The sequence below is a fragment of the Cherax quadricarinatus genome, chromosome 43, assembly GCF_038502225.1.
Source record: "Cherax quadricarinatus isolate ZL_2023a chromosome 43, ASM3850222v1, whole genome shotgun sequence".
Lineage (NCBI taxonomy): Eukaryota > Metazoa > Arthropoda > Malacostraca > Decapoda > Parastacidae > Cherax > Cherax quadricarinatus.
In genome coordinates, this window is record NC_091334.1 from 15,904,491 (window position 1) to 15,928,094 (window position 23,604).

General features: G+C 37.9%; 1 protein-coding gene across 2 annotated transcripts in view; it reads left to right on the forward strand.

Annotated features, from left to right (window-relative positions):
* LOC128694289 (threonine-rich protein-like) overlaps positions 1 to 23,604 on the forward strand; it is a 65,394-nt gene that overhangs the window by 28,893 nt on the left and 12,897 nt on the right. For both annotated transcript variants that reach the window (XM_070093611.1, XM_070093610.1), the window contains 2 exons: positions 5,811 to 5,882; positions 9,759 to 9,849. In XM_070093611.1, coding sequence (XP_069949712.1) covers positions 5,811 to 5,882; positions 9,759 to 9,849 — 163 coding nt within the window. The remainder of the gene's footprint in view (positions 1 to 5,810; positions 5,883 to 9,758; positions 9,850 to 23,604) is intronic.

Genomic DNA, 23,604 nt, shown 5'->3' on the forward strand with positions numbered 1-23,604 from the left:
TCCCGGAGTACATCCCGGAGTACATCCCGGAGTACATCCCGGAGTACATCCCGTGGCCCTACACCAGTTTTAGGTAGTGATAGTGAGGATGATGTGGCTACACTTGGCATGGATAGACCACAGGCATCAGTGGATGGTGTTAGTGGTGATGGTAGTGGCACCGCCATGCATGACTCGCCAGGTCACGCTGGGACCCACGCTGCTGACTCGTCAGTTCAAGGACAAAGCGGAGCGTCAGCCACCAGCCCACCACAACCACCCGCACAACCAGCCTATGATGTCCAGTATCCACCAGCAAACCGTATGTGGGATTGGCAGCAAAATCCCAATTTTGTTCCCAAGCCTCACCACTTTGATGACTCTCAAAGTGGAATTCTACCTACTTGTCCCCTTGGAACCACGGCCAATGAACTGGAATTCTTTGAATTATTCTTTGACCAGCCATTAATGGAAATTGTCAGGGAAAGTAATAAGTATTTTGAGTACACCATGGCAAATACGGTCTTATCACCACAGTCAAGACTACACAGGTGGAAAGAGACGACTGTTGCAGAAATGTATTTGCTTTTTGCAACAATAATGCTTATGCCTCACGTCTATAAGCATAATATAAAAGCATACTGGTCCACAGATCGGCTAATTTCTACCCTGGTCTTCAGTGAAATCATACCAGTGAACAGGTTTATCTTACTCTTACGTATGTTGCACTTCTCTGACAAAACCAGGCCTGACAGAAGTGACAGGTTATACAAGATTAGAAATGTTTTCATGTATCTCAAACAAAAGTTCAGCATATACTTTTATCCATTCAAGAATCTTGTAATTGACGAGTCTTTGATTTTGTTCAAAGGTAGACTCTCGTTCAAGCAGTATATACCGAGCAAGAGGAAACGCTTTGGTATAAAACTGTTTGTACTCTGTGATTGTGACAGTGGCCTGGTGTTGGATATTGTTGTATACACGGGTAGTAAAACATTGAAAGATACCAAGATGTTATTGGGTATCTCAGGTGACGTGGTGAGAAACATGATGGCACCTTATCATGGTAAGGGGCATACATTATATACCGATAACTGGTACACAAGCCCATTACTCAGTGATTTCATGCGAGTGAACAAGACAGATGTGTGTGGCACAGTGCGCTCTAATCGTAAACATATGCCCAGGCTCAACGCAGGTGCTCGTGGTGATGACGTGCAGGTGTTTACTGCCAATGACATCATGGCATTACGGTGGCATGACAAACGAGATGTCACATTGTTGACATCCATTCACCGTAATGAAATGCAAGACAGTGGCAAAGTTGATCGAGTGACTAATGAACGTATTCGAAAACCAGTGACAGTGATTGATTATACACAAAACATGCACTTGGTTGACAAATGTGACATGCAGATTGGTTTTGTTGACTGTGTTCGTAAGAATTACAAGTGGTACATGAAACTTTTCTTCCATCTCATGGACATTTCAATGCTCAATGCATATAATATGTGCCAAATAAAGACTGGCAACAGACCACCGTATGGTGAATTTTGTTTCTGTTGTCAGACAACTCATAATGAAGTACCAGGTAAGAACACCTGCTATACAACACGGTCCTCGAATTCCTCAGGATATACCCAAGCGTTTGAGGAGGGAAGGTGATCATTTCATAATACAACTTCATTCAACTCGGAAGAAATTTGCTCAGAAGAGATGCATTGTCTGTGCACAAACAAAACGACGGCAACAAAGACGCAAAGACACTCGGTTTATGTGTGAGGAATGTAAGGTGCCTCTGTGCATGGTGCCTTGTTTCAAGGAGTTCCACAAGCTCCAGCAGTTCTAAAACCATGTCCAGTGATTGTAAATATGTAAATATATGATAGAACATTAGTATTATACAAGATTTGTGCATGTTTATTGTAATAAACAACAGTGGTAAACAATAATATGATAATAACTTTAGTGCGGTTATTGTGTTCAATACAGTGAGTTTATATATATACATTATATACAGTATTGGTCTCTCAGGCCCCAAATGTTAGTAGGAATAGAAAAAAATGGAAAAGAAAAGAAAAAACAAAAACCGCAAAATAATGTAATGTGCATATGTGGAATTCATCGATGTTGCCGCCACCACATCATTTTTGACAAACTTCTTGGCACTGTATCTCGGTAAGTACTGATCAGAATTTTTTTTTTGTCTTATTACCTTCACAAAAATATGCTCTTTAATTCTGTAAGAATTTTTTTTTTTTTTTTTGTTTTTTTTTTTTTTTTTTTTTTTTTTTTTTTTTTTTTTTTTTTTTTTTTTTTTTTTTTTCAAAATTTCTTGGACACTGGAGCACCACTTCAGATTTTGGCCATGGACCCTGAAGGGGTTAAGAAGCGTACTGGCATACACAGTGTGGTAAGGCATGGTGAGGCTGCCAGTTCGGACCGCAAGGCGGCTGAAAAATATGTGCATGAATTCAAGGAGTACATAAACAGTGAAGGACTGAAACCTGAACAAGTGTTCAATTGTGATGAAACAGACCTCTTTTGGAAGAAAAGGCCAAAGAGGACCTACATTACTCAGGAAGAAAAGGCGCTGCCAGGACACAAGCTTATGAAAGACAGGCTGACGCTAATGTTCTGTGCTAATGCTAGTGGGGATTTCAAAGTGAAGCCGTTACTAGTGTACCATTCTGAAAATCCCAGAGTGTTCAAGAAAAACAATGTTATGAAGAGTAAATTGTGTGTGTTTTGGAAATCTAATAGTAAGGCATGGGTCACGAGGGAAATTTTTGTAGAGTGGTTCAATGAAGTGTTTGGCCCTAGTGTGAAGAATTACCTCCTGGAAAAGAAATTGGATCTCAAGTGCCTCCTAGTAATGGACAATGCACCTGCTCATCCTCCAAACTTGGATGACCTAATTCTGAAGGAGTTTGGGTTCATCACAGTAAAGTTCTTGCACCCGAATACCACTCCTCTCCAGCCCATGGACCAGCAGGTCATTGCAAACTTTAAAAACTCTACACCAAAGCAATGTTTGAAAGGTGCTTGAATGTGACCTCAGACACTCACTTGACCCTACGAGATTTTTGGAAAGAACACTTCAGTATTCTCCATTGCGTAAGCCTTATAGATAAGGCTTGTGAGGGAGTGACTACCAGGACTTTGAACTCTGCTTGGAGAAAATTGTGGCCAGATTGTGTCCACAAGAGGGATTTTGAAGGGTTTGGGGCCGACCCTGATAAGCCTTTGTCAGTTGTTAAATCCATTGTGGCACTGGGGAGTTCCATGGGGTTGGATGTGAGTTTGGAGGATATGGAAGAGTTAGTGGAGGACCACAACGAAGAGCTAACCACTGAGGAGCTGCAAGAGCTTCAGCAGGAAGAGCAACAGATCACAGCTCAGAATCTTGCTGCAGAGGAGGAGGAAGAGAGATGGAGGAAGGTGCCTTCTTCAGAAATTAAGGAGATTTTTGAAATGTGGGGTAGGATGGAAAGATTTATGGAGAAACATCACCCAGAGAAGGATGTTGCAAGCCATATCGGCAACTTGTACAGTGACAGAGTCTTGGCCCATTTTAGGGAAGTTTTAAAGAGACGCCAGAAACAGAGCTCTCTGGACAGTTTTTTTGCGAGACAGGACTCCAGTGACTCTCAAGGTGGTCCTAGTGGCATTAAGAAACAGAGAAGAGAAGTAACCCCAGAAAAGCAATTGGTACCCGAGGTGTTGATGGAAGGGGATTCCCCTTCCAAACAATAAATCATCCAATCAGTCTCCTCCTCCAGTCTTCCATACACAAAGAAGAATTGCCACTAAAGGTAAGTGTTATTCTGTTAATGTTTAATTCATCATGTGCCACTGTATTGTTTATGTACTACATCTATATTTCATGTAAAATTTTTTTTTATTTTAATACTTCTGGGTGTCAGGAACGGATTAATTGAATTTGCATTATTTCTTATGGGGAAAATTGATTTGTAAATCGTCCATTTCAATAATAGTCCCACTTCCTGGAATGGATTATGGACGATTATTGAGGGACCACTATACATGTATACTTTTTATCAACAACCCAGCGAGTGTATTCTTACTTCTATACACGTGTATCTCCTTCAGGTACCCACGTAACATATGAGTGATGGTAAAAATGTTGAATGATGAAAGTTTTTTCTTTCTTTGTGGGTTTTTCTTTCTTTTTCTGTCACCTTGCCTTGGTGGGAGACAGCTGACGCGTTAAAAAAAAAATTAACAGTGGTACGTATTATACACAAACAACCTGCACTTGTGAGAAAGAAACTTTAGATGACGCTTTGGTCTGATTTAGACCATTAACCAGTCACACAGAAACGTAAAGGAAAAAGAGCCAGTATATATATGAGGGGAAGGGGGACAGGAGCCAGAAAGGAGGAAGAAGAAATAATAAGTAGAGATGGTGATGGTAGTAGGTAGGGGGGGGTAGTGGTAATGATACAAGAGTAGGAGTGTAGTAAGGCAATAGTGGTAGTGGAGGAACACTAAAGACAAGAAAAAGGAGCATTGCAGGAAAGTCAGTGGCTCTCCTGCACTAGTATTTAGCAAGGATATAGACAAAAAATTTTGTATCGTCTCATCACTACAGCCTCTCCTCACTTAACGGCGGAGTTCCGTTCCTAAGAACACTTCAGTAAACAAATTCGTCGCCAAGCAGGAGCATACTACAGTGGTAGTGGGTTTGTGTAACCTTTGCACTATTTATAAATTTTTTAGTATACAGTGGTACCTCGGGATACGAATTTATTTCATTCCAGAAGGCTGTTCGAGTGCAGATACCAAACAAATTTGTTTCCATAAGGAATAATGTAAATTAGATTAACCCGTTTCAGACCCCCAAAAACACACTTACAAAAGCACTTGCCTAAATACACTTGCATAACTGTTTGAGTTTTGAGCTGTTCTTACCCTGAAGTACCACTGTAGTATTTTTAAATGTTTATAGAGTAGTGTACTGTATGTTGTAATAAACAGAATAAAGGAAAACAGCTGTAATATACATAATTTTAGTATGCATACTGGTCAAAGAGCCCATCATAAGTCAGTCATCGGTAAACAATTACGTCGCTAAGTGAAGAGAGGCTGTAATATATTCAAATTTTGGTATAATAGTTCTCTCGAGTGAACATGGAGCATTCATGCTTCTTAACACACTTAAGCTTTCTACTGGATGATATACAATTTTGTTGTCTTGCCATATCAACTTTTTATTACATGGTTAAAGTTTGTTTCCACTTTGTCATTATCTAGTTTTTCACTATTACCACTTTTGTATTTTAAAATGCTGTACTCTGACTTGCTTGGGTGTAAATTTTTCTAACTTCATAGGTTTATAATGCTGGTATTACATTCAGGACTAATTGCTTATTGATATTAACAATTTTAATACTGTTCAAATTTCAGACCATAAGTAAAATAGCTTGCCATATTTTCCCCCATATGGAGTGAATGATGGTGAAAGTTTTTCTTTTTCGGGCCACCCTGCCTTGGTGGGAATCGGCCAGTGTGATAATAATAATAATAATAAAAAAATGAGGTGCATGAGCATACGAGACATATATGATGATGATGCCAAGCAGCTGTAATGTATCATCAGTAAACAACTGCTAAAGCATAACCCAAGACCTACCCTTGATGCTGACCTTGAGCATATAAAGTGCAGGTTGATTTTCCAAGACTTTTTTTTTTTTTTTTTTTTTTTTTTTTCCCCAGGAGGAGGGATGAGCCTTAAATGCCAAAAATATGGTAATTACTATACTTATCCCAAAGTGAATCCTGAAATGATTGAGATTTTTGTATTTCAGAGGCAACTACAACTGTGAAACCTTGTCCCCCTTGTCCCTCCAATAGGCACTTTGATGCTGCCAGCTTCTTTGGTAAGTGAGAGACGAGTCTTAGGGTGATAATCATGAGCCAGTGTAAAAAAAAAAAATTACTTTGGAGGATGTATTATGCTTAATTTTAAGTTTGTGTTGCTAATTTTTTGTAGAAATTTACTCATCTCAAGAATTAAAACGTTTTCAAAAGCCATTATTGACTATAGATATACAGTAAAGATTTTCCTGAATATAGCAGGCTGTGTCATATGCAATCTTGTCAGTGATTTTCAAAAGTTATTACTGCACTTTAACCCTTAAACTGTCCAAACATAGATCTGTTTGCACTGCTAGCGCTCCAAATGTAGATTATTTTTTTTTACAAGCTTTCAGATGTAAAAAAAAAAAAAAACGTAGATTTATGTTCAGAGCACTAGCGGTGCAAACATATAGTATCTACGTTTGGACAGTTTAAGGGTTAAAGGAGGAGTTTGGGATATTGGCAGTTTGGAGGGATGTCTAAGCTGTCATATCTGAGCGCCTCTGCAAAGACAGTGATTATGTATGAGTGATGGTGAAAGTGTTGAATGATGAAAGTTTTTTTCTCTTTGGGCCACCCTGCCTCGGTGGGAAATGGCCAACGTGTTAAAATAAGTGTAAAACAAATATATCAATTGCATCCCTGGGAGATTTATTATTTTTTAATATCTGGCACATTTGTGGCAGATGTTGCAATTGTATAGAATTGGTGGTAGGTTTTAATGTGGATAATTAGGCACCACTATGACCACAAATGCAAGTTTTTTCTATCCAGGCTTCAGGAATGGCTATCGAAATCTTTGACACAGAGAGCTTATAAATCTGTAGGGGAAGGAAGGCAGGGTAGGGGTCATCCTAGAAAAGGTTGAAGAGAGGGGGTAAAGGAGGTTTTGTGGGCGAGGGGCTTGGACTTCCAGCAAGCGTGCATGAGCGTGTTAGATGGGAGTGAATGGAGACGAATGGTATTTGGGACCTGATGAGCTGTTGGAGTGTGAGCAGGGTTATATTTAGTGAAGGGATTCAGGGAAACCGGTTATTTTTATATAGCCGGGCTTGAGTCCTGGAAATGGGAAGTACAATGCCTGCACTTTGAAGGAGGGGTTTGGGATATTGGCAGTTTGGAGGGATATGTTGTGTTTCTTTATACGTATATGCTTCTAAACTGTTGTGTTCTGAGCACCTCTGCAAAAAGTGATTATGTATGAGTGATAGTGAAAGTGTTGAATGATGATGAAAGTATTTTCTTTTTGAGAATTTTCTTTCTTTTTGGGTCACCCTGCCTCGGTGGGAAACAGCCAGCGTGTTGAAAAAAAATGAGGTTCAGGTTAGGGTACATAGGAGAGAGGGGAGACTAGTATTTCCAGTGGAAAGTAAGACTTAGCTACTGTGTGATGTCACCATACTTGGTTTAACATATTTATTCATGGGGTTATAAAAGAAGTGAATGATAAGGTGTTTGGGGGAGGTGTAGCAGAGAGATGGATCTGATACAAAGTGGGGGCAGTGGGAGGGGGACACAAGTGGTTCTTTAATGGATATAATGTTGTGTGTGTGTGTGTGTGTGTGTGTGTGTGTGTGTGTGTGTGTGTGTGTGTGTGTGTGTGTGTGTGTGTGTGTGTGTGTGTGTGTGTGTGTGTGTCTGTGTGTCTGTGTGTGTAAGATAACATTTACAAAGTGATTCAGGGGAAAATTGTCAGATAGACTTGAGCCCTGGTGGTGGGAAGAGCAGTGCTTGCACTCTTACGAGAGGGCTGTGGCTGTTGCAGGAGGAGGATCACCCTATAGTGATGTCACCACATTTCTGGAATGAATTATGGTGCATTTTTTCGATAATTTTTATATTTTTTGTTCAATATATGTATCTTTTCTATGTGTTTAATGCTTTTTTTTTTTTTAAGTGGGTAACAGCAGTAGAAAAGATGTATGAACACCACACAATTTTTTTTTTTTGATAAAAACATTATGAACATACAATAAATATAATTATTTATTTTTAACTCATTGGCCATCTGCCACTGAGGTAGGGTGACCTGACAAAGAAAAAACTTTTGCCGTCACTTATTCAATCGCCATCTTGCCAGAAGGGCACCAATATCATAGTTCAGATGACCTCAAAAGTGCAGTATCCCCACTTTTCTTTTAGAGTATAGGCACTGCACTTACCACCTCCAGAATTCAAGTCGGGCTAACTTGTTTTTACCTTATTCCCTTCATAAATGTTACTGTGCTCACAGTCTAACAGCACTTCAACTTATAAAAAACCACTTGCCTCCACTTACTACCCTCTAACATGCTCAAACAAGCCTGTTGATTGTCGAAGCCCCTAGCACTCAAAACCTTTTTTACCTTCAATTTTCCTAGGATGACCCCTGCCCCTCCTTCCCTCCGCCCCAGATTTATGTGCCCTCCTAGTCATATTTTTTTCCATCCTTTCTAAATGTTCAAGCCACCTCAACAACCCCTTCACAGCCCCTTGAATAATACTTTCGATGACACCATCCCTCCTAATCTCCAGACACTGAATTTTCTACATAAAATTCACATCACACATTGCCCTTAAACATAACCTCTCTCTCTCCCTTCAGCCTTCTCCTTGCTGCAACATTCAAAACCCATACTTTACACCTATACAACAGTGTTGGTGCCAATGTACTCTGATAATTTTTTTTATCTTTATACAAGACTTATCTTACACTGTACTGCTTATGTCCTAACATCACTTTAGTTCTTTGAAGTGTAAACTTCATAGTAGGTCTGTTTTTTACTATTTATACATTATAGGAAAAACACTACATAATTCTCTACATTCATCATGTTCAATCAGTTGTTTAAGTCCTCATTAGACCCATACCGGTGGCCTGGTGGCTGGCCCGGTGGCCTGGTGGCTAAAGCTCCCGCTTTACACACAAAGGGCCCGGGTTTGATTCCCGGCGGGTGGAAACATTTCGACACGTTTCCTTACACCTGTTGTCCTGTTCACCTAGCAGCAAATAGGTACCTGGGTGTTAGTCAACTGGTGTGGGTCGCATCCTGGGGAACAAGATTAAGGACCCCAATGGAAATAAGTTAGACGTCCTCGATGACGCACTGACTTTCTTGGGTTATCCTGGGTGGCTAATCCTCCAGTGTTAAAAATCCGAACGAAATCTTATCTTATCTCTTATATACCTTCACACTCATTTGGTTCACTTGGGTGAAGATTGAGGAAAATACTTTTTTGGGTAAACCTTAAGCATTGGCTATCCTTTGCTCTTGTAGCAACTGATTGGTTATGTCAGCCAAATGAAATTGAAACTTTTCATTACTTAAAATCCAGTTTTGTATTTTGTCTCCCCATGAAGCTTCATATTACTGCATGTAAAGAGAAAAACTATTTTTTTTTTTTGTCACCCTGCCTCAGTGGGAGACAACCAGTGTGTTAAAGAATAAATAAAGCTTCATTGCTCATTGATTTTTGTCTCGTCAGCTTTTCTCTAGTTGTGATCGTTGATATCCCTCTTGGGTTATTTGCATGGATGGGTGTGAAATTTTGGCTGTAGGTGGCACCAAATTATCTTTAGCCATTTTGTTTACTTCTAAGATCATATTTAACTGCTATTTTATTTTCCTTGATGAAACTTAAATTTCTTTATGTTCACAATACATACATCTCCTTCATGGTTTAAATCAGCTGCTTTTTTAGGATTTTTACTACCTTTGCAATCACAATAAATTATAATTATCAAACATTATGCTTATCTTTTGTCCCCTTTCCATTTATACAGAAGAATGACACGTGCTCTATGCCAGTCCATTTGCACCTTTCTTTTCACACACACACAGGAACATGGTCATCAGCCATGATCATATTTCTCTAATTGAAGTTGTATTTATTAATCATTGTTTTCTGAATTTAAGGTGGCATAGTCCTGGCAGTTGCCATCTTGGCAGTGGCTTACGCTGCTTGGCGCTTCTACAAATCCCGAAATGAACGCAACTACCACACTTTGTAAGTAGTAAACTGGTGGCTACCTGTGCTACCTCTGTGCACCACATCACTGAGTGTTGTCTTCTGATCCCTCAACACCCAGTAGGGCCGTCTCTTCTGCTGTTTAGTTTTTGTTTAGCATTGCACATGTGGTAAACTTCAGTAGATTTGTGGAAGATGTAGTCAACCAGTCGTGTTTTAGAAGTAAAAGTTTCAGTATGTATTTCATAGTGGGCTTTTAATGTACAATATTAGAACAAATCTTGGGCAGGGCTTAATGTAGGTAATGTTCAGTGTCCATTTGCAAGCTTTACATTTACAAACTTTTTTTTTCTCTGATTGACAAGCTGTTGTTGGTTTTCTATATCTTCCACATAACTGAAGTGTTTATGCCTGGCTAATTTTTTTTCAGTATATTTTCTTGGGCATCTTTGTTAATTTGGTTGTGGGATATGCACTATTAAATGTTACTTATGAAAAATTATGTAGGAGCAAGGAAAATTTCCAGACATTTTGAAAGAATTTTTTTTTCATGTGCAGTCAGAGGTTGTTTATTTTTAAAAGCGATCCATGCATAGCTAATTTGACCAGTTATTTAGGAAAAAAAATGCGTGTTTTGAATTTTCAAGTGTGTTTGTATCAAATACTGTTCAACTTAATGATTTCTTTGTGAATTGTATCGCAAGTTTTCGTATAACACTGCTCAAACAGGTTGAATGCAGGGCGGTTTCTTGCAAATTAAATTACTAAATTTTGCCATGTGGATTATACTAGACCATTGATCGAAGATTAGTTGGAGGTTTAGACATGTTAATTTGAAATTATGGAATTTTATTTAATTGATTAATGTATCTGTGTATAAAACTTATTACTGCATTTGTAGCAGGAAGTATTATGGAGAAGTATTATGGAGCATTAGTATAAATAATTTTCTTTTGTACTTTTTCATGCTGTTGCTTAAGGATGAGTGAGCAGTAAGTTTAGATAGTAATTCACTTGATATGAAAGGCAATGCAGGATGTGTGAATGATAATTGCTGTTTTTTTTTTCTTTCAAGGCAAACTGTGTACTGATGAAACTGTAAGTGAAGCGCTTATTTTTTTTTTTCATCCCCTGCTTGAGCACGATGGCCCTCTTTTTTAATTCCTTTTTTAAGTTGCAGCACAAGCTGGTGTTGTATGTTGAATAAGCCTTTGAATTTTGTGATATATTACTGAATAGGTGCCTTGACAGATGCATTTTTTTAATATGTTATAATTCCCAGTTAAGTGACCAGTTGTAGTACTACCACATAATGCTAACTGAGAATTTTCAGTCACAGACTTGAATTATAAATGTAAACAAACCTCCTTTCCAATTGTTAATGGGGATACACAAAATGCTGAGCATCCCCTCATCTTTTGATTTTTTAATGTGAAGATTTTTTTAGATCTAGCACAATATTCCATCAGTGTTCTGTGAAGCTCATCTTGTATCCGTCCATTGTACAATACTATAAGGAAAGAAGTGGTCAAAATTTTTTTGCAAATAACTTTACAACTGTTGCATAAAGTCATTAGGAAGTAATGAAAAATGTATGATGCTAGAACAATAATAATTTTATTTGAAATGGATTAAAACTTAGTTTTGCATGCAGTAAACAGGAATTAACAATAATTCTTCTGTGCATGATAGTATTTTTTTATTAGGGTAGTGTGAATTTTTTTTATAAGAGAATAATTACTAATTAATCAGCTGTGATTTAATTTGTTAGTTAAATGTGCATACATGTTGTAGATGTTAGGATTTGTATCTGTAATATCACAAAGTTGAATACTGTGCATTTAAAATATACTTTTGAAGAAATTTGCAGTTCTAAGACCGATAAATATTTGTCACTATTTTTGTTGTGCGATTTTAGAATTTTGAATGGATTATTATTTTGTTTTAATTAGGCATATTTAGTATAAATATTTTTGCTGGCATTTTCTATTAGCAAAATTTTTCAATTCATTATTTTCTATTTAGCATGATTGTAAGTGTTGGGCTTGCAACTGCAGATCTCTCATGCATGATGCCATCTTGTGCCTCATTATTGATGTGTAATTGGGTATGGTAGCCATATGGAACTTCCACAGATTTTTCCATTTGGTTATTTTTTGCTGAAGTGTAAGGATTGGCATTAAGAAGCTCACAAGATGCTCGTCTCGTTCCTCTCACTGTCTTTGGAACGGTAGTCAATATTAGTTTTATTTTTTATTTTATCATTGAAATAAGTGTGGAGCATTGTATGGTACTACAGTGATTTTCAAACTTGTAATGTCACCTTCTCGAATAGCCTTCACAACACTTGAGATTTTGATGTACAGTACACATACTGTTTATTAATAAGTCAAAAATTTAAATAAATTGTCATTTTTAAGTATCCAGTAAGGATTATAGACTGTTGCTAATTGAGAGAAGATATGTTTTAACAGTATGGAGAATAAGGATTCCAGTCCTCCACAGAAACAAACATAGAGGAATATTCTATTTTGACTTTCAGCTGAAAACCTCAGTTGAAAGTCGAGGTATGCAAACTACCCATTACTCTGTTTCCATTTTGGTTTGAACCTCTCGTTAACTGGTGTCATTACACTTCCATCTTTAAATGTATATGAAATCTGTGTTTTGCATGTAACAGTCTATTAAATACTGGTGTAATGCCTTTTTATTTATTTTTTTTTTAAGAAATAAGGGCATTTTTTGTTCCAAGTATAGTACTGTATAAAAAAAATATATATGTAAAGAAGTTTTTCTGTAAAATGTAGGGAATGAAGAATTAGTAAAAAATAAATGCTTATACTCTTTAGATAGTGTGTTACTTATAAGATTTTCCACCATTTCTGTGTTACATTAAGTTTAATTTCTTATGGGACTAAAGTCAATCTTATTTTTTAAAATATTGGTAAAAATGAAAGTTTAAATTAAAGTTAGTTAGTGAGAAGGGCACTGTTTGTTGGAAAGTTTTTATTATAACATTTTGTCTAGGATTGGTCTTTGTCAAGTATTGTATACAAAAATCAGATACTCTCTCATAAGTCAGGCTGAAGAAGGGTCATAATTAAGGTAACAAGTGAGGTCATAGGAAGATATACTTCAAACAATGTGCATGTTGGTTAGCAGTGGATGGGGGGAGGTGCAAGATTAGGAACATAAACATTATACCTGGAGTTTACCTGGAGAGAGTTCCGGGGGTCAATGCCCCCGTGGCCCGGTCTGTGACCAGGCCATATACTACACATGTACAACATGACTGATGGGATCTGCCATTCTATATGGTCCTGTGTTTTGTTCTATGTTGTCGGGAAAATAGTGACTGCTTCCAGAATTTTACATTTGGATTAGTCCTGATAGTTGTAAAGCTGCTCCATATTTCATGTGAGTGTAGGTTGCAAGGAACAGTGCATTTGTTGTTGATACTGTCCACCTGTAATCATGTTTGTGTCCCTGCAGGAGTCTGAAGGTCATGCCCTGTCTCATCAGTGTAAACCTTGCTACATCCACCCTTGTGGAATGCTGTTAATCCTCTGCACCAGTGGTACTCTTGTGTCTGCAAGGTTTGTTGATGTCTTTGATGATTTTGCTGGTTATGACAGCAGTGTCTGTTGCCTTTATGGAGGACATCACCGATATTAATTTTGGCATTCTTCTGGGTATGGTGTGGATACATTATTATTATTTTTTTTTTATAGCAGTGTGAAGTGGATATTTAATGGCTGTGAAGGTATCCTCAATGTATTTCTGTTCTTCCTCAAGAAGTTCTTAATTACAAACCCTGAGGGTGAGTAGGAAAGAACCTGTAATGACTCCTTGTTTAGTCTTGGCATTGTGGTGAGAGAAAAAATAGTTAATAAAATAAATCTTGATGAATTTTCTATAAGTCCTCTGCTTGAATGTTTCCTTCCTTGTTGGCATCAAGAAAGGGTAAAGTCTTCATTTTCTTCTTCTAGAGTAAACTGTGTGTTGGGTTCTGAGTTGTGTGTGTCCTTGAATTGAAGATTATAGAGCAGGGACAATGATGAAAGCATCATCAAAATACACAAATAACCCGCACATAAAAGAGAGAAGCTTATGATAACGTTTCGGTCCGACTTGGACCATTGACAAAGTCACACTAACCAGAAGTGGAGTAGGACGGCTATATATAGGCAGGAAGAGGTGGTGGTGGTAGTAGTAGTAGTACAAGAATGGTATATAATACCGACAAGATGAAATTAAGACACATGCGCAACACCCGGGCATCCCTATCATAGATGTTTCGCCATCCAGCCAGCCAGTGCGGCGTCTGGTTGTCTTTGTTGTGGACGTTTCGCCATCCAGTGGGTGGCTGGATGGCGAAACGTCTATGATAGGGATGCCCGGGTGTTGCGCACGTGTCTTAATTTCATCTTGTCTGTATTATATACCATTCTTGTACTACTACTACTACTACTACTACTACTACTACTACTACTACTACTACTACTACTACTACTACTACTACTACTACTACTACTACTACTTCTACTACTACTACTACTACTACTACTACTACTACTACTACTACTACTACTACTACTACTACTACTACTACTACTACTACTACTACTACTACTACTACTACTACTACTACTACTACTACTACTACTACTACTACTACTACTACTACTACTACTACTACTACTACTACTACTACTACTACTACTACTACTACTACTACTACTACTACTACTACTACTACTACTACTACTACTACTACTACTACTACTACTACTACTACTACTACTACTACTACTACTACTACTACTACTACTACTACTACTACTACTACTACTACTACTACTACTACTATTATTACTACTACTATTATTACTACTACTATTATTACTACTACTATTATTACTACTACTATTATTACTACTACTATTATTACTACTACTATTATTACTACTACTATTATTACTACTACTATTATTACTACTACTACTATTACTACTACTACTATTACTACTACTACTATTACTACTTCCTCCTCCTCCTCCTCCTCCTCCTCCTCCTCCTCCTGCCTATATATAGCCGTCCTGCTCCACTTCTGGTTAGTGTGACTTTGTCAATGGTCCAAGTCAGACCAAAACGTCGTCGTAAGCTTCTCTTTTATGTGCGGGTTATTTGTGTATCGTTCCAGTCACGGTATTGTGCCTTTTTTGTTATCAAAATATCTTGGCCATGTGATGTTGCCAACATTGATCATCTTGTCCTCGCCTGGATTTGCGGCATTTGTCGAGTGGGCATACACCATGCAGTAAAGAACTTTAGTTCGTCTGGAAATAAGGAGTTTCTTGTGGCGGTTGTTTGTCGAGTGGCTTAGAGAAATTTCATGAAGTTGGCTTGAAGCCGTCTGAATCACTACCATCTCTATTGAAGCCAATGTGCTCGTATCTCTCATAATCAGCAAAAGCATCAGGGACTTCACCAGATCTTGTAGACTCGCGAGTACCACTGCTGCAGGAATTTACAGGTTTCTACGTGGGGGAAGTACCAAGATTTAAATGAGTAAGACAGGACATGACCTGCAGACTCCTTCATTCTCGCTTCATGAAATATGGAACAGTACTACAGTTGTACCGAAGATTATACCAAAGATTCTGGAAGAATCCAGTGTTTATTTTTACGACTGTGTCAAACTGAACAAGGGAATGAATACACTGATGAGTCCCGTTATTTATATTTTACAATTGACCCTTGAACATCACTGGTTTGAAGTACATGGGTCCACCTATATGCAGATTTTTTCGTTAAAGATATTGATTGTCTTTATATTTGCAACCGAAAAAATTAAGAAAAAGTTAGGCATGTCATCAATGCATAAAATATACGTAGTTACTACATTTTACTACCATAAAATATACACAAATGTATGATATACACAAATGTATGCTATGTACGATTATGTAACTATTCGTGTATACCTGAATAAACTTGGTCTTCCCAACCACCCATGCTGTTTTCCCCGCCCACACCATCTTCCCCCACCATCCACGCTGCCTTCCCCATCACCCATGCTCTCTTCCCTTTTCACTATCAGTATCTGGTATCCTGGGCATTGCTTTTGGTCACAAACTCCTCAAACCCATGAAATTCATCTTCACTGACACTTCCATCTGTGTTAGAACTATCACTTGGGAAGAGGAGAGTCCCATATTCGCCGGGGAGTGAGGTATTCCTTACCGCTATGCATGGTGAACAAGGTGTACTGAATTGGCACTCCCACAGTGCACTGTGGCTTTCCAGATTTTTTTCATATTGCGCACACTGAGTACACAGACCCATTCTGTCATATGTAGGCCTACCAGCTTTCTCCCACCAGACCTGAAGCTACTAGAATTTTTTGCATGGTATTATGGGACTGACACTGGCTTGGAAGCCATAATATTACGGGACCAACAGTGAAAGGGTTAAAATGCAAATTGTTTGACCTCTCTTTGTCTCCATTACCTCATGCGACCTTTCCTGATCCTGACCTCAGGATGCTCGTTTGCCTCATAAGGCAGTATATATGTGGCTTTTATCTTCTTGATTAAAGTCCAGTCCTGGACAAAATTTAATAAAAGGTTTTGCCTGCATATATTAGGGGTTTTTCCTTCCTGTCTGCTTATGCTATTGTTAATTGTGTTCTCATTTTCTATTTTTTTATATTGGCAGAATTTTAAACATAGTTTTCAAGGCAGCATATTTTTTTTTATTAATGGTACACTTTTATTCAATTTTGTGCCTTGAATATCTTTTACAGAATTAATAAATAATGTTCTTGAAGATTGATTAAAAAAAGTATATAGAGGCATTTATTTTTCAATATGAGGCTAGGTATATTATTTGCTTAACATTTATTGCACTGCTTGCAAAATAGTTTTTAATAGGTGTGGGTGGAATAAAGTTAGCCATTTGAGAAATTTTTTAGGAGAATAAGTTATGCTGCTTTGCACCACAGGTGATATTGCAAGGTAACCTTCAGTGTGCATAGGAATGTTTGTGTTAGTGGTTTCAGAGTGGCTCAGAATTTGTTAAATTGGGGGAAATACTGTATAATAGATCATCGACTATCCGGCAATCACTTGTTCAGCATTTATTGTTATCCAGTGGTCTTTTTCGTGCAAGGCACCGGAACAGCTATTGAAGAAAATGAATGTGCAAGTGTTAGGGACCATAAAAATCATGCATATCGGATGCTTTGAAAATTCAGCGTAATCTTCTCGCAACAATGTTGGAAAATCGATTATCTGTGTTTGCTCCTAAACATGGGATGAAAATTTGCATGGTTGATATGTGTAGAATATTAGTCCCCCTAGCACTTCAGTGTTTCATGGCTAGAGAAAATAATGGTCATCACTCAACCCAGGTTATTAAGTTTGTGGTAACGTTTTTCCACACAAATGGTGCAGCATTTCCTCCCATGACATAGCAAAGGAAAGAAGCCAATGTACTGTATCTTTGTTGTACCAAGAGTTAGCAAGTTATAGGTAATCAAGGCTTTTGTTGTTTATTTTGTTGCATTTTATCTGAACCGCTAGGGACAATGTTCGTGTCTCGTGTTATGTGCAGTGAGAATTAAATTTATTACATTGCAAATGAAAAATACACAATATCCTAATGTCATTTGCAGTGTCAAGGAATTTATATAGTTTAATGCCTAATACCAAGAAATTCTTGGCTTTCAAAGAAATTTTAATGTATTTTTATTGACAATGTTTATGGTGACACATTGATGGTAAAGAGTTCCTGTTGTATGCCTCTGCTGTGGAGACAAGACAACTAAATAATTAAAGAGGCTGTGGAAAAATGTGAAGAATTTGAATGAGTAGGTTAAATACATTAGTTGTGTAGGAGGACTGACGGTCTCAAAAGTTAAGTTTTGCATTGTTTACCATTCATTTTTTTTTTTCAGTAACCTCCTTTTAATACTTGCAGTATTAAAGTTCAACCTTGTGAGCATCAGATTAACATTGATAAATTATTACAGATGTAGGCATAGTTGTATTTCTGGACAGGCGCTGTATGACCCTTACAGGTTTAGCGCTCCTCCATGTCACTAATAATAATGATATTTTTCGACTAAAATGCTGGGAGCAAGGGGCTAGTAACCCCTTCTCCTGTATATATTACTAAATTTAAAAGGAGAAATTTTTGTTTTTCCTTTTGGGCCACCCCGCCTCGGTGGGATATGGCAGGTGTGTTGGAAGAAGAATTATATTCTTGGAATATATTGTATAAAGGCATTGAGGGAGGCACTAGGTTTTTTTTTATCATACATGATGGCATGTTTCTTCAAAGTTTTGGTCACTCTTTGTTATTGATTGTGTTTACATGTATGTTGTGCTCTTGCTTTGACTTAAACTGGTAACTCCTGCACAAACTATGTATTATTTAAGGTTGTACTGTGGTGCTTTAATGCCTTTCCAATAAACTAGGTGACTGGACAGCCTGTTTACACACCTTAGATATTTCTTGTATAAAACTATAATGTAATTATTAGACTACAAGGGTACCTGACTTTTAGATGCCAAAGTTATGATGATCCACATTGAGGAATGAGGTCTATAAAAGGTGTACCAAGAAAATAATCATGAATAGTGATCTGCAACTTACAAATTTGTGACAGTGCAAAAAAAAACTTTTCCTATAGTGTAATAGGTTCAGGGTTGTCATAGACTTATTCTTAAGTAGAAATGCTGGTAATGTAACTCTCATATGAGCTTAGTACCCTCTGTGTCCTGAACTTGGAACCAATGCCAGTAGGTTGTATTTCAAATGAAGCAAGAATAATTTTTATCTTGAACTGTGTGTGTGTGCTGTAATTCAAGAATGTCTTTATAGGAAATCGTTTTTATCAAGATTAAATGTGCTTTATTTCAGATTATATGCAGTGCTTGATGTATTCTTCAGGCTTATGGCTTTGTGTATCACTAATAAATATTGCTTTCACTTCATAAATAAATCAGTAGCTTTGGATTCGTTTGCATAAAATATCAGAGAAAAAAAAATACCCTTCAAGATATCATCATGTGAATGGTGAGAGTTGCAATTCATTGGCATTCTTTAGAAACCTCAACATATGTATGAAAATGCTATAAAGATACTTGGGTACAGTTTTTCACTAAAATGTCTTCTAAAAAGTGCACTGTTACATAAAATTCACCATGTTCTGGAATTAAGAAATGGTAGAGTAATAGCATGAAATGTTATTATCCAGGATCCCCAAAAAGACCATTCTAATTATGCTCATTAAATGCATTTTTGACCCTGATAGCTGTATGATCCTTATGGCTTTAATGCTTAGTTGTGATTCTTAATAATTGAACCTAACAAGCTTTTACCTCTGGATGAGTTTGCACATAATTTGGTAATTAAGGCTGTTGCTCTGGGAGGCATTGTGGTCAGTGGGTCCTGGAAAATTGCAGCAATCGTGCATAACAAGTCACCCTGCTTTGTTCTTCACTTCGTTGTGAGCATCTAGCTGCTACACCACCTTCCCTAGTGTTTCTCCACACCTTCAGGTATGTTTGATTTGGTTTCCCTTCTTGTAGTATCTGGTAAACCTTGATTGATAACTTCAAGGGGGATGTCTTAATGCTAGTCAAGGGCTCTTGATACAGTGAAATGGAGCTACCCTCTGCTTCCTTGGATCAAACCTGGTTACCTTCCATTCTCCAGGCGCTGTATGACCCCTGTGGGTGTAGTGCTTCCCTTGAATATAATTATTAATGACCATTGGTAGATAGCATGTAAAAATAAATTGGACTCTCCTAATAATTGAAAGGTAAGGCGTATGGTGGCAGTTTAATACCTGAAATAGGAACTTTCTCTGGCAATATACAAAATGTAAACACTTGGACATTTTATTATGAACATTTCAGTCCTGGGAGTAATCAACGCCCCAGGATTGAAAGGTTTCCAATGTCCATTTGTTTGCATTTTTTTCTTGTTGGTATCACATGCCATTTTTTACCTGGAACCTTCTCTGGTCCAAAGACACGTAGTGCAGTGCAAATTTTTTTTTATAGATGACTTTGCCCTGGGCAGTTTGATGAAGTTATCTAGAGTGAACCATTGTCTATATTAAACTGTTTGCCTTGCACAGTGGCTTTCTACAATACCTGCCATCTCACAAACAGCATTCTTTTCTGGCTGAGGCTTGGTGATGGTTTCTCTTTTTTTTTTCTTCATTAAAAAAAGAGCAGCAGTCATTTGTATGTTATCTGATCATGCACATAAATTATACACTTTAATGAGAGGTCTAGGCAACTTTTAGTACACATTGTCTAAAGAATGCACACTGATTTTGCTCTGCAGCACAATTTCATTTTTTTTTTCAGAAATTTCATTGTTGCTTTTTGTATCGACAATCTCCAAGCTTCCAGGCCTTTTGCAATCTGCATGCTGCTAATCAATTACTTCAATTTTATGAATTTGTGACATTTTTTGATATATATTTCTATTTAAATTTGTATACTTGAAATGCTGTTTCTACAGTTTACATTGATTTATCATCCCTTTCCTTCCCTACCCTCATCCTCTCATATTTACATGATTCCTTGGAGACTGGAGATTGCTTGCCTCAGCTTGGAAAGGAGTACACCTCTTGTCTGTTTAGAGTGAAGAAAATTGAGCACTATATTGAATAATAATGTTTGGTTTCAAGAAATAATTGCTGGAAATTTTTCTTCATTACAACCAACCTTCATTTTATAATTTTTACAGTGATTGAATGAATGATGGTGAATGTGTTTTCTTTGGGTCACCCCGTGTTGGTGAGAAAACAGTAAAGTTAAAAAAAAAAATGAGATCATTGTAATAAACCATAAAGGATTCTGATGCTGGAATTTTGCCTCGGAAATATTTTATCATTGAGAAAGAATCCTTTTGCTAGATTTGTGCAGGGAAAGCAGAGAGCATCCTCCTGGTTGTCCCTCCCTCACTACAACCATCTAGGAATTGTTGCTGGCAGCATCTCAGAAACATGACATATTCTTAACCAAGTTAATAAAATTTTTGTGAATTTGAATTCAAATAATTTTGGTAGAATTGCCAGCTGTGTTAGGTAAAAGGACACATGTGCAACTAATACCTTTTATTGTGGTAATGTTTCAGTCTCCAGGAGCTTTGTCAAGCAGTAACACCTTGACAAAATTTTTGGAGAGCAAAACATTGCCATAATAATATGTTGCATTAGTTGCATATATGTCTTTACTTAACACATGTTGAAATTAAGATTGTGTGTGTTTTTACCTGCCCCATCATTGTGGGCTTAGAAAAGTTTACATAGCTTGCACTTAAAACCAGTGCTTATCAATGACATAACCCAACAGGTAGTGAGAGTTGAACCAGTGTTTATTGATGGCATAGATCGACAGGTAGTGACAACTGAACCATGGCATAAACTGAAAGATAGTGAGAATTGGCAGTCTGCTTGGATATATTTAATGAAGACTTTATATCCAGGACAAGGCTTCAGGTATACAACAGAAGTACAGTGGAACCCCGAATATCAACCGCTGGGTTTATTGGCCAAATCGTTTTTGGGCTGAAATTTTGCTTCGTATTTCAGCTGGTGCCTCACAAATCAGCAGTATTAGATGCATCAACTCGCCTCCTGCCGGGACGCCGAGCGTAGGCAAGTCAGTCTCCCTGTGTCTTTCGGAGAATAAGCATATACTCTGCGCATTCATCCAAACATTTCCTTAAAATACATTGGTTTTTGTGTTTATTAAGTGTGACTGTGAAATAAGCCACCATGGGCCCAAAGAAAGTTCCTAGTGCCAGCCCTTTGGCAAAGAAAGTGAGAAACATGATAGAATTGAAGAAAGAAATTGTAGAAAAACGAGTGGTGTGCGTGTCCTCCAGCTTGCCAGGATGTATGGCAAAAACAAATCAACAATCACTTCTATCCTGGCAAAGAAAGAAATGAAGGAAGCTGATGTGGCAAAAGGGGTAAACATGTTAATGAAAAAGAGATCACAAACAATGGAAGATGTGGAGAGAGGCAGGGAGTGTAGCAGGTAACCAGGGAGTGTGGAAGGGAGACAGGGAGTGTAGCAGGCATGCAGGGAGTGTAGCAAGGGAACAGGGTGTGGAAAGCAGGCAGGGAGTGTAGCAGGCAGGGAGGGAAGTAACCCCAGAGAGGGCTTTGATACCTGAAGTCCTTATGGAGGGGGACTCCCCTTCCAAACAATAATCAGTCCTCCCTCTCCTCCTCTCTGTCTTCCATAAGCCAATAAGAGCCTTCAATAAAGGTATGTAATAGTGATTTCACCCATAAACGGTCCAAACGTATACAGTGGACCCCCGAGTTTCGGCAGCCTCGACTTTCGCGAAATTCGACCTTCGGTGAGTTTTCTGGAAAAATTTGGCCTCAAGTTTCGTGAAAAAACTTGTTTCGGTGACCATCCGGTACCCGTCCGCCCGTCACCGCGCACACAAAGCCAGTCTCTCATGCCATTCACGCTCAGTGTGCCATTGTTTACCAACACTTGACCATCACCCCGCGAGTTCATACAATACATTTCATAATCCATTGTTTTTTGTGCTTGCAACTGCTAAATAAGTCATCATGGACCCAAGGAAAGCTAGTGCAAGCCCTATGGTAAATAAAGTGAGTAACGGGGATGTGGAAGAGTTGGTGGAGGACCACAGGGAAGAACTAACCACTGACGAACTGCAAGAGCTTCAACTGGAACAGCATCAGACCACAGCCAAGGAACTTGCTTTAGAGGAGGAGGAAGAGGGAGTGGATGAGGTGCCTTCTTCAGTGATTAAGGACATGTATGGAACGTGGAATGAGTTGCAAAGTTTTGTTGAAAAGTATCACCCTGACCAAGCTGAAACAAGCCGTATCTGCAACATGTACAATGACAGTGTTGTGTCCCACTTCAGGGAAATCTTAAACGCCAGAAAAAGACCTCTCTGGATAGATATTTTGTGCGCCAGGGGTCCAGTGACTCTCAAGTTGTTCCCAGTGGCATTAAAAGAAGAAGGGAAGTAACCCCAGATAAGGACTTGCTACCTAAAGTCCTAATGGAAGGAGCTTCTCCTTCCAAACAATAGTGGACACCTTCCTCCTATCACCTCCTCCCATCTTCCATCCACCCAGAAGTCTTCAGTAAAAGTAAGTGTAATGTTATTATTATTTATTTTAAATGCATGTGTACTTGATTTCTGATTGTTTTCATTATGTAAATCTTTATTTAATTTGAAAAAAATATTTTATTTTAATATTTTTGGGTGTCTGGAATGGACTAATTTTATTTCCATTATTTCGTATGGTGAAAATGGTTTTGAGTTTTGTGAATTTCGACCTTCGGCGGGCTCTCTGGAACGGATTAATCACGAAACTCGGGGTCCACTGTATATACGTTTTTTCAACATTTGAAAGTATATAAAAAAAGTAGATCTTTTTTTTTTGTACATTTGAAAATGTGTAAAAAAAACTTTGATCTACTTTTTTTTTTTGTTATATTTGAAAATATTTAAAAAAAAACTTAGATCTACTTTTGGAGCACTACGCATGTGAACGTAGATCTGCTTGGACCGTTTACGGGTTAAATGTTCATTTATTTTATTTAGTTCTCATTGTTTTGTGTATGCAAAACTATAATTAATCTTTAAAAAAATGTATTTTTTGTTAATATTTTTGGGTGTCTGGAACGGATTAATTGTACAGTGGACCCCCGCATAATGATCACCTCCGAATGCGACCAATTATGTAAGTGTATTTATGTAAGT